This window comes from Haliotis rubra, unplaced genomic scaffold (genome assembly GCF_003918875.1).
Source record: "Haliotis rubra isolate DU_JTF1 unplaced genomic scaffold, ASM391887v1 Scf35, whole genome shotgun sequence".
Classification (NCBI taxonomy): Eukaryota; Metazoa; Mollusca; class Gastropoda; order Lepetellida; family Haliotidae; genus Haliotis; species Haliotis rubra.
The window spans coordinates 583,119-595,512 of NW_025767024.1; the positions used below are offsets into that span (position 1 = coordinate 583,119).

Below are 12,394 nucleotides of genomic sequence, written 5' to 3' on the forward strand. Positions count from 1 at the left end.
TGGTATGGACTACTTTTTTCCAACGCGGATGTAGCAATAAGGACTTTGTGTTGTCCGACTCATGTTATTTCAGTGTGATGTGAGTGATTACTGAGTGACGTTTTACGCCACTAACAAGGGACATTATAACGTGGGTTTTTCTAGTATTGCCACTCGAACCAAGGGAAGCAGGTTTCCATCACATTAGTACCGAGTGACCTTGTTCTTGAAAGGAGGTTACATTTTATCGAAAAGTCACAGTGACCCCTCTTTATGGACTGATCTTTGCATTTAAAAAAATTCTCTGTTTATAAAGTGTGAACAGTTACGTTAAAACCTTCATCAACGCAATCAATGCACACTGATGTCTAACAAGAAAAAATAATAACTTCAAAGGCTACATTTTAAAACTATTCAACCATTCATCGTGTACACACACGCACGCACGCACACACAATGCAATTACTTATATAACCAACACGTTGATAACGAACTGACGAATCTAAGGATATAGAAAAGCTTCTTTTGGTATAAGGAACACACTCACTCACGCACACATGTACGCACGCTCTCACTCACGCACTCACGTACGCACGCACGCCCACACATCGCGGTTCCACCAAGGACGTAAATATCTGCTATCTGCATCAATTTGGGATTCACTCTCGCATCAAGTTGACGCCTTGCTATATCCGGGTCTCCTTTCACGAAGCAACCTTTACTAAGGTTAACCGTAACTCCCATTCTTTAACACTGCACTAAGGTTACCTTATTGACTTACGATCACCTTAGTGAATCCCATTTCAGGCGTCCCCCACCGTGATATTGCCTGCCTTTTCCTTAAAACGGCGTAAAAACCCACACTCTCTCACTCCTGTATAAATGTCAACATTTACGTCTTTGCATGCACTTTATTCAGAACTTTAAGAGGACGTTAGTCCATTTTAACAGGGTACAAAGTGGAAGGATGGCCGTCCCAGCATTGGGTCAGTCCGTCACACTGTAGGATGCTGTAGTCGTCTTTGTAGGCTATCACCACCTGGTGGGTGTGACCGAGCGCTTCACCTGTGAACATCGTCTTGTGTTCACCTTTTTTCAGACTGTCCTGAACGTCGTGGGACAAGAAGAGATCATGGACGTGTGGACCTGGTGGGTTCTTTGTTGCCACGCCGGTTCTCAGGTGTAGCGTGGTCTGGATAATACAAAATTATCATTAAATGTTTTTGTTGACTACCCATGAAAAGTTTAGACTCACCTAAAGCACTCACTATATGCTATGTTTATATATAGTTACATTGAAGATGAATTTCTCTACTAACTTTGGGGAACCGACTGCAAACTTTATGCGGATGAATTGCACGAGGATCATGCATCAAATTACGAAAAGCATGTGCAAATATCGTTCGTGTGAACAGCTGCGTTTTTGTGTATTTTTTTTTAAAGAATTTGCCAATTTTCAATGATTTTCATGATTAACTGAACTCATGACAATAATCTTTTCAACGTAACGAGTTTGTTTTACAATACATTGGTTCATGCGTAAAGAGTACCTTTAAACTGATTGGAATATTTTGCAAATTCAAGTTTAGAACAGTTGACTGAAGTAAGTGGCTATATTTACACTAGTGAGTCTAAACTTTTGAGGGGTAGTATAGTAAAGATGTTCAGAAGATGCATCAATAAATATATTATTCATAATGAATGAAATACTAGTATGTCTTTTAAATATTTAATTGAACCGCACCTGCATACTAAATTACCGTTGTAATTATATTTGGTAATACTCACATCAACGGGTTTGGCAACGGTACCAGTGTCCTTGAGGGCGGGGGTTATCAAACAGTCCTTTGTACTTCTCGATGTCCATCATCATGTCCTTGAGAGCGTCAAGTTCCTTCCAGACGCCAGACCCCTCCCCATGGACGGGGACGACGTGGTACCGCATCCTGAGTCTCCCTATCCCCGGGATATTGGGAAGAACGATCCTAGTTCCCGATGCGGCCGTGTGATGGAGATTCCCTTGTTCGTCCAGTATCCCAACATTCGACTTGGTGGTGTCGGCAGGATCTGATGACACTTCTGTGCCTGTGAACATCTGAGATGGTGTGTGGTAGAAGTTAACGCCGCTTGTGCCATTGTATGCCGTTTCCTTCGTGAAGCCTCCCACCCTTAGTGGATCTTTTTGCTGTTTTCCCTTTGGCCAGAACTTCAGGTTGAATGGGTTCCAGCTGAACATGGGGGTACTCCAGATGATTTCTAAGGGAAGGGCGTAGGAGTAACGGCGAGTCCAAGACTGGCACGCCTAAACATGTAACAAGAACAGTTATTTCCTAGAATGTAAAGCTAACGTTTTATGCCGCATAAACAATACTCCGTCCATAATATGACTGACTGACTGAGTTTGGTTTTACGCCGCTTTTAGCAATATTCCAGCAACATCACGGCGGGGGACACCAGAAATGGGCTTCACACATTGTACCCATGTGGGGATTCGAACCCGGGTCTTCGGCATCCGTCCATATTATGACGGGCAAGGGTGGATACAGCTTTTTGAGAAGGGGTGGGTGGGGGTGGGAGTGCACACTATTGAGACAAGGAGGAGTGCAGACTTCATTTTCACCCGAGTTTCAATGGACTTTCAGGCCAAAAGGGGGGTGCGCACCCCTAAACCGCCAATGGACGGGGTACACCAAGAAGGGGATTCGAACATTGTACCTGCAACACCTGGGCTAACCAACCCCTAACTCCTAAAAACGTAGTCAACGTACGTAATTTATGGTAACGTAATTTGGGTTTCAATGATTATGGTCAATGACCATCACGTAATAGACTTCTAACTTTCAGATGAAAGTCGATATATCGGATAAACAAAAAGAAAGATACGCCCTTGTTTGCGGTGGCTAAACCAACAAGAAAGTGTATTTGAGTGAGTGAGTGAGTTGGGTTTTACGCCGTGTTTAGCAATATTCCGGCAATATCACAGCAGGGGAGACCAGAAATGGGCTTCACACATTGTGCCCATGTTGGGGAATCTAACCGGCCCTTCGGCGTGACGAGCGAACGCTTTAATCACTGGGCTACCCCACCCCGGTGTATTTGACCTTACACTTATGGTTGTGTTTTCCATCTTAAGTCTTTTTGATAAAGTTTGCAATTTTCTGGTTGAATTTAATTTTCAAGGTTTCATGTTTTCTTTGGAGGGCTTTTAGAATCCTTGAACCTAGTCCGGTTTCCACCTTCTTATTTGGGCAGCCTAAAGGTTAAAGGCAATGTCACACATTTTCGACAATATTTTGGCCTATACTTTATATATTGGGGGCATATACACTCACTTTAGCTTCCTATTGATGCAGTAAAAGACTTATTATCCCTCGAGACTTGCATGAAATCGATAACTGAAACTTCGAGGCGAACAGCTTCCAAACAGATAACAGTTGCCATAAATGGAATGTAAACGATTGCTCCGTACATCGAAAACTGACGCACGGGGTGTTGTCGGTGTTTGCTGAAATGGTTTCAGTCACAATTTGCGTTTTATGTTATAGGATATTCGTAAAGGGCGTGCCAAGGGACATAACTCTATGGGATTCGCTTGAAATAATGTTCGGCCGGTAGAGGGCGCAAGAGTCGATTTAATGCAATTTAATATTACAGTATAAATACGATTTTTTTTTAATAGATTATATGGTAGCTTCCCTGAGGGCTGATAGTATGATTGAGAGAAATGCATTATGTATTTTTAGAGAAATGTGGTGTGACATTGTGCCTTTAAAGAACAGTTTGATTCTCATATTTGGGACTTCTCTTGGTTGATGTATAGCTTACGCTGGCTTAAAACTGCACTCTCTTGTCCATTTAACTAATTGTGGCTTTTTTCAAACGACCTGAGCGGTAGTTAACTATTTCGGCTCTTCACGTGAGTGAGTGAGTGAGTGAGTGAGTGAGTGAGTGAGTGAGTGAGTGAGTGAGTGAGTGAGTGAGTGAGTGAGTGAGTGAGTGAGAGTGAGTGAGTGAGTGAGTGAGTGAGTGAGTGAGTGAGTGAGTGAGCGAGCCGATGCGGAAATATCACTGGATGGGACATATGTCATATGGGACTTCAGACACTGTATCCATGTGGGGATTCCACCCCGACCCCTTCAGTGTACATTTTCTGAAGTGCCACACCTGCTTGTTATTGACTGGGTCCTGTCTACACTGTTTCACGGTCATGGGGGCTATCATTGGTTGACTGGTCTGCGCCACCCACAGGTTCCTGTCCGAGAATCCACGGTGCGCCACCTCTTGTTTCGATCCAGGTTTCCCCACCTTGTACCACCGGTGGTAATAAGCTGGAAAAATAACAAATACGTTTATGTCGACCTGTCGGGAAAAGCGAACTGCTTTTTAGCCCCGCCCACCTGCTGTACATTTCAGTCTAAATGCGCATAACGAATTACGCATAACGAACTAACGGGCGGTGGGATAGCCTAGTGGTTAAAGCGTTTGCTCCTCACGCCGAAGGCCCGGGTTCATTTCCCCAAATAGGTACTATGTGTGAAGTCCATTTCTTGCGTCCCTGTAATGGATATTGCTGGAATATTGCTAAATGCGACATAAACTAAACTCACTCACTCACTCATAACGATCTAAACTTAGTGACGACCTTTGGCCACTGTTTCAACCGTAAATAACTGTAATATTGAACAAGTTTTATGGTTGTCACCGGCTTGACAACGGCACAAGAATCTGTATCGAAACGTAGCAACTCACTAAATAAAAGAAGTTGTTATCCATAAAGTTTGTTCAATATTGTACTTCCTAACTTCTAAAAGGCCACTCAAATAAGTTTATTGTAATGCCAAACAATTACATATTATGCACACGGAGTGCACAATTTGCTTTATCTCGAAGCGCCCTAAAACAAACTTTGCGTACACATACTGAGCGCTCCAGTTACTCCTGTGTAACAAGCAAAACATATGACAAAATCGAGTGATCTAATAAACACTGCCTCAGCTCTTCAACTGCATGTATCTATCTTGTTTACAGCGGGTGCCAGTCACAGACTGTTAGACAGCATCACCCCGTTTCACAAAGCATTCTTAGAACTACGACCGTCCTTAGTCTGTGTCCAAATCTGTGACTTTCGTGAACGGAGCACAGGTCAATTGCAGAAATGCAGCTGTACAAATTGATTGAAATATACATAGTGATAGTCATTAATAAACATATTGTATGATTGAAACGGAAATTCAAAATGGACTCTGCTTTTAAAGAAAAGCTTGTTGCTTTATTATTAATTCTTCATTTCTACAGGAGTGTAAAGGGGTAGTCTTGTGGGTAAAGTGTTCACACAGAAGACCGTGGTTCAATTCCCACATGGAAATAATGTGTGACATCTATTTTGTTATGAAAGCAATATAAACTCCTGAACGTACAGTGGATCATAGTTACTCACTATAAATTAGAATATGTTTAAAGAATACACTCGTTCACTGAAAAAATATGTTGGGTCCGAAAGAAATTCTGTTAAGGGTCCGAAAGAGATTCTGTTCCCTTCCTTTCCGAGAATAATGTAAACTGTCTAAAACATAAAATTTGAATTGAGGCATGAGTTCTTGGCTGATGAACAGGTAGGATGGACTTACCCGTGTTAAGGGGTACGTTGCCTGGCTTTGAGGCATCGTACAGGGTCTCACCGAAGACGTCCTCCGTCAGATGGGCATAGTAATTATCTTTGCCGGGAATTTCGCTCATCAATTCGTCCATGAGAGTGTAGGTATCATTCCTGATAGACAAACAAACAATATATGTAGAAAGATTGATGATGTACAAACATTCCTAGAAGGTGGGCAGAACATATACTATTCACACTTTGCTAAGGATCAAATAATTGATTCAACAGAAAGCTATGATGTGGGGTCAAATTTGGTTTAAATCTCTAAGCTTATTGTAAGCATGGATCCTAGGTTTCAGTATGTCACTGCATCTTGTGGATCCCATACCTGCTATTGACAGGTGTTGTGTACTTGTCAATGACTCGTTCCATGACATGCAAAATGGTTGATTGATGCCATGAAAACCATGTTTATGGTTACTGATGTATCAAGTGCATAAGGTTAGATTAAAGTGACTGTTTGCCTAAAGAGGGGTTACCATATCATTATTTATCCAGTTTTAAATGGATACAATTTCAAAATATAAATCTACGTTTAAGTAAAGTTGTGAATTTTTGTGATCCTTAGCAAAGTGTGAGTAGTATATCTTTAAAATGGAACCATAAATTCTGTTGGGCTCTATATTGTTGACAGTTTGTTAGGGACCCAAGCGTAGTTGTGTGATTTCTGGCAGAGTTATGTCCCTTACACGTGCTAAGATCCGATGATCGTGGGTTCGAGCACCATACGGATTGTCGCGAATATAAAAACATTAAACAAAATAGGGAGACCATTTGTAAACATTAAATAATGCCCTTCAAGATGGACCAGTCCAGTCAAACCAATGTTTACCTGTCGTCGTATATAGCAAATCTTGCTGATCGGTCCAGATAGAACTGCTCCATGCTCTGACCATGAGCAAATCTCACAGAGAGGTCATCTTGAAGATGGATGTTCTTCAAGGGAAGGTCGTTCTTCAGTGGATGGCACAGGATACGGTAGTTCCACTGGGCGAACTCGGGCTTGCCATCTTTCACATCCAAGATTTTGGTTGGGAGGAAGGCGAAGTTCTCCATGACGTTCTTTGTGCCGGAGTAGGACGTGAACCTGATCTTATCCTGAAGGTCATGCCAGCTGGTGGCGTCGATGGCGTGTCGTTCGCTGTGGAACGGCTCTCTGAAGTGATTAGTGTCAAGGGTCCAGGATCCTTCCATGTAACACAGGAGGGGTTTGAAGTACTTCCTGTAGTCTCGGACGCTGTGGTCTTGATCTTTCCAGGCTCGGTACCATTCTCTCATTTCCGCCACCTGTCACAGAAATAATGGTACTAACTAAAAGAGGAGTAAAATCGACAGAACCATTTCCAACGTCAGCAACTGACACTTAATATACTGAGAGAAACAAATAAAGGAACACGGGGAAATTCAAGCGTTCCTTTAATATTTTCCAGTTTTCATCACCAGCTTTGAATAGCGCTGTGGGAGGAAATCTGAGAATAAATATGGAACACTGCATGTAGTGGTGTTACCTTACTTGTTTCCCTCAGTATACATGGGACCCTATTTCTCTGTTTTTTGCACTTCACTAGCCATCACTGTTATTGTACGAGCCATTGTCTCTGGCCTCTCACGCATTTTGTATGTCAATTGTCACAGCTAATAATTGAAACAACGAGCAGGAACACACGTGAGTTGAAAATTATGGATTTTTGGTGTATGTGGTCTTTAACTTTTATAAAAACGAGAGAGAGAAAATGAAAACAATGGTTTTGTTTAGATTGTAAAACAGATAGAGGCAAACTTTCAAATCATTAAATGTGGCTTCAGTGTTTTAGGAAATAATACGGACAGAAGTTTATGAAATTAGCATTATAGATTCAACTCTACGTTAAAGATGTTTATCGCACACAGTCAAATCGTGTGACAAAAAGCACCCTAACCTCTCTCTCTCTCTCTCACTCACACACAAGCACACACACACACACACACACACACACACACACACACACACACACACACACACACACACACACTGAAAAGACTAAGGATTCCTTAATCACCTGTTCAACGAGTGTTTTCTTTGACGTCACTTCCTTAGGTACTTCTGGGAACGGAACGTCCTCAGAAAGCAGATACGTTGTACCATTCGTGGCGGGTCTACGTAGTTTGTAGTCGTTGTGCCTCGTTCTGAAGTCAATGCCGTTCATGACCATGTTTACTTCTCCCATTCCAACGGTGCTGTCGTAGTTAGAATGGTCGTGAGCAGCTGAAGCTCCCCTGAAAGAATACAATTTGTGCACACTTGCGAAAAGCTGGATTGCTTTGCGGGGTTACACGGAATGTGAAGTCTGTTTTATACTATTATCAAGTGTGAGTGAGTGAGTTTAGTTTTACGCCGCACTCAGCAATATTCCAAAGGCGGCGGTCTGTAAATAATCGAGTCTGGACCAGACAATCCAGTGATTGACATCATGAACATCGTTCTTCGTAATTGGGATATGATGACATATGTCAACCAAGTCAGCGAACCTGACCACCCAATCCCGTTAGTCGCCTCCTACGACAGGCATGGGTTACTGAAGACCAATTCTAACCCGGATCTTCACGGGTACCATTATCTAGTAAATAAATAGATACGGAAGAGATACCAACAAAAGGACTGAATGCAACACAAGCCCAGAAACCCAAGTCCCTCATTTGAAGTGGTCAGTTATATGTTAGTATCTTTGGAACAGAGTTGCTAAAGAAGTGTTTTGTTTGAGTGAGTGAGTGAGTGAGTGAGTGAGTGAGTGATTGAGTTTAGTTTTCGTAGGTGTAGGGACAACTCCTTAAGTCTGAGAGGAGGTGGGGTAGCCTAGTGGTTAAAGCGTTCGCCCGTCACGCCGAAGACCGGGGTTCGATTCCCCACATGGATACAATGCGTGAAGTCCATTTCTGGTGTCCCCTGCCGTGATATTGCTGGAATATTGCTAAAAGCGGCGTAAACCCAACTCACTCACTAACTCACCCTGACTAACTCACCTGTACGTGTGTGTCTCGGAATAATAGGGTCTTGTGCCGTCGTGGTATTGTCTGATCTGTTTGATACCGGACTGTCCATCAGATCGGATTCTTTCCTCTACAAACGTCTGCTGCATCATCAGCTGACGCAGGATCTTGTCCATCTGTACATAGAACTCATCAATCTGTTTCTGGTAGTCGGCCTGGGGGAAGGGTGTGGAATCACCCCACACAGTCAAGACCAACAGGGCGAAACTGGCGTAGCGGATCTGAAAACATGGAACATGCAATGAACTTAGCCTCTATTTTCAGCCTCATTAAAATCAGCACTGAACTAACGTTAATCGCCCAATCTGAAAGAGTCGCCTTGGGTTCATGGCGCAATCAGCTTTTTGAAACGATTAAACTGAATTTTCACCCCCTCAATTTACATTTTTCGCTTTGTACAACTGAAAACCCAAATGGAACACAACTGTTCTTGGGCGTAGATTCGATAACGCTCAGAAACGACATGATTCGTGAAATATACACCACCAATAATTTCAACTTTCAGAGTATCATTTTGTTTCGTTTTCGAGATAAAGAAATCGGATTGACTTCATTAAATGTTCGCTGACTCGTACCGAGAATTAGCAGGCCGATCAAATAGTTCCGGAGATGCAAGGATGTATCGTTATTGAGTAAAAGATCTGAATTTGCATATATTCTTCTTCTCCAAGAACGGCCACTGAATTATTAATCAAATATGTGGTTTATTTAGTTAATTGTGTTCAAATAATGCACTCCCGGTCATTATATTGTCTTATGTTTTGGTACATATTGCTATTCTAGGCATTTTATCGTCTGCGTGGCCCTGGTTAATGATCCTTGATTTGGTACATATTGTCGTCGGGGGAAATACCTACAACCTGCACCACTTCGGTATTACGACGTCGGACCGAACTCAGTCACTCAAATTTGCCTATAAGGCAACCGAGTAGTTTCTGCTTTCACTGATGACTGGGGTTCGAATTCCACATATATGTAGAATGCTTTGTCGCCTGTACTTACCATTGTTGAGTCGCTGGGCCAACTACTCTGACCAAGCTCAGTGGTCTTATATAACGTTGTTCTATCTAAAGACGTCCATTAAGAGATAGCCACCAGTTGGTTCCACAATTCCACCCAGCCTGTAGACCTTATCGCCGTCACGAGCACCTGCACGGCTCACAACTTCTTTACCATCATTACGCTTCCAGTTATCAAAAGACTTATCATTTTTTGATAGTGACAAGTTTGGGTTCTACTTCGGGACTTCTGATTCAAAACCTTGTCTTAAGAGATACGCAAACGGCGATATGTTGATAACAGATGATAAAACATTAACATACATGTTGACGAAATTAGAACCAAGGTCATGTGAGTTAAGACATTTGGAAATTCTTGAGATTCTTAAGTGTATGTTCTTTACGATAATACCCGTGAAAATCCGGGTTAGAATTGATCTTCAGTAACCCATGCTTGTCGTAAGAGGCGACTAACGGGATCGGGTGGTCAGGCTCGCTGACTTGGTTGACACATGTCATCGCATCCCAATTGCGCAGATCGATGCTCATGCAGTTGATCACTGGATAGTCTGATTCAGACTCGATTATTTACAGACCGCCGCCATATAAATTTAGCTGGAATATTGCTGAGTGCGGCGTAAAACTAAACTCACTCACTCACACTTTACGACAATACTCGAACTTGTAGGAAACCGTCGAGCTGTACCCAATGGACTTTAGCAACATATAATAAAGTAACCTTTATTTTCAATTTGATTAAAATCACATAGAAATGGCAGGTAACTACCAGTGGTCCAGCAGATAGCGCGTCAGTCCGGACAGCGGTATTATGGTTGTTCGATTCCCGACAGCGTCATACAATTAGACGTTAAAGATGATAGCCTTCATTTTCAGTTTTATCAGAGTGACATAGGGATCCATGGTAGGTAACTACCAGTAGGCGCTCCGTGGTACAGCAGATAGGGTGTCAGCCCGGACAGGGATGACATGGTTGTTCGATCCCCACAGGGAAAGCTATTTGTTCCTACCTGTCGTTTGGCATTAAGTGACTAAAGGACTGATCGGCCCGGGGCAGTGTCATGACTCTGAGCTTAATTATCCTTTTTCTCGAGACAAGGGAGTTAACAGACGATATATACATTGTACTGTTAGTAAGTACACTCTCTTGTCTTTGGGAGATGCATGTACCAGCAAATTTAAACGCATTGTGTTTACATCATCGCTAGTCCTTCAGATACATGGTCGAAACTCACGAATGGAGATTCTTTAGATACTTTCGTTTAATCTTGGTAGACCTCGTATAGTGAAAACAAAAATCCAAATTTACTATTGCGAGGCAGGAACTCCGACGTCAGCAATAACATCAACTCCAAAGCCTCCCCGATGACACCAGTTCAAATCCCAGTGATAACATCCGCCTCTAGTAAAGACCAAACGTAATTTAAATCATGTGACCTGGCACATGAACACACAATCTGAATCTGATAATGTGTCTACAGCCGCTCCCTTCACTTTTAAGTAGTGTATTCTGCATGGTGCGTCACTTGAGGCTCTTCTTCCACGTAAAGCTATCGGTAGGGTGGTTCAGCTTACATGCCAATAGTGGCAACAACGTCACGCAGTTTAATAACTTGACACACTAAAAAGTATAGTATTACTAACATTTACCTCCTTGTCTAACTCGGGACTGCGATTAATTGAGGGTTTCGTGCGTGCGTGCGTGCGTGCGTGCGTGCGTGCGTGCGTATGTGTGTAGTTAGTCGGTCTTAATTCCTTATAATTTAAAAAATAATTCGGCGTGTGTTTAATACTGCATCGAAACGGGATCTTCGATATTTGCAAAAGAAATCCTCCAGAAAAACACAAACCGTTGATACCACACAGGTTGAAGTATAGACTGACTGACTGAGTTTGGTTTTACGCCGCTTTTAGCAATATTCAAGCAACATCACGGCGTGGGACACCAGAAATGGGCTTCACACGTTGTACCCATGTGGGGATTCGAACCCGGGTCTTCGGCGTGACGAGCGAACGCTTTAACCACTAGACTACCCCACCGCCCCGTTGAAGCATAGAAGCAACATGATTTATAAGATATTAATGTGCTATCCAATCATATACTGTTAAATATGAAAGAGGTCCTGGGAATTAAATGTTAATATCGACGTGTTTGAGCAGGGGAAGGTGTTTACCTGAAACATCGTCTGCAGGAACGTTCGGGGCGGCGGTGTAGCCAAGTGGCCATGGTTAAAGCGTTCACACGTCACGCTGAAACACCGGGTTCGATTCCGTAAATGGGTACAATGCGTGTCCCCCGCAGTGATGCTGCTGTAATTCTTGGTATTAACACTGTGGAAAATTTTGTGTAAACCAATGTGTCTGTCACTGTTACTGATTCTGCCTACCACAGTTGGAATTTCATTCATGCATCGATCACAATCTGTGATAAGCAGACTATGGAGCAGGACCCCCCCCCAAAACAACAAAAATGTCAACGATTGACTTCGTTTAGCGCGTCCACGGTCAAGGGAAAGAGACTGCGAATCAAGTCACGGGCCAAGACGTGCTCGACGGTCACGTGGTGTGCCACCCCAGACAGATATAACTGGTGTGTGTACACAGCGTCGAAATTGGGGTAGTGGTCACGTGATTTCAGAAGAGTACCTATTCTTGGTCGTGTCTGGCGACGTCGAAGTGAACTCAAACCAATGTCAATCTGAGACCTCGTGACAGA

At 42.8% G+C, this 12,394-nt stretch overlaps 1 protein-coding gene across 1 annotated transcript; it reads right to left on the minus strand.

Moving 5' to 3' along the window:
• Positions 1-878: 878 nt before the first annotated feature.
• On the minus strand, positions 879-9,774 carry LOC124284988. The gene is made up of 8 exons (XM_046721124.1): positions 9,665-9,774; positions 8,636-8,883; positions 7,675-7,891; positions 6,468-6,922; positions 5,607-5,746; positions 4,144-4,307; positions 1,768-2,281; positions 879-1,171 (listed from the first exon to the last, which is right to left on the minus strand). The coding sequence occupies exons 1-7, from the start codon at positions 9,665-9,667 to the stop codon at positions 1,769-1,771; spliced, it is 1,740 nt and encodes a 579-aa protein (XP_046577080.1). The 5' UTR covers positions 9,668-9,774; the 3' UTR covers positions 879-1,171; position 1,768.
• Between the last annotated feature and the right edge of the window lie 2,620 nt (positions 9,775-12,394).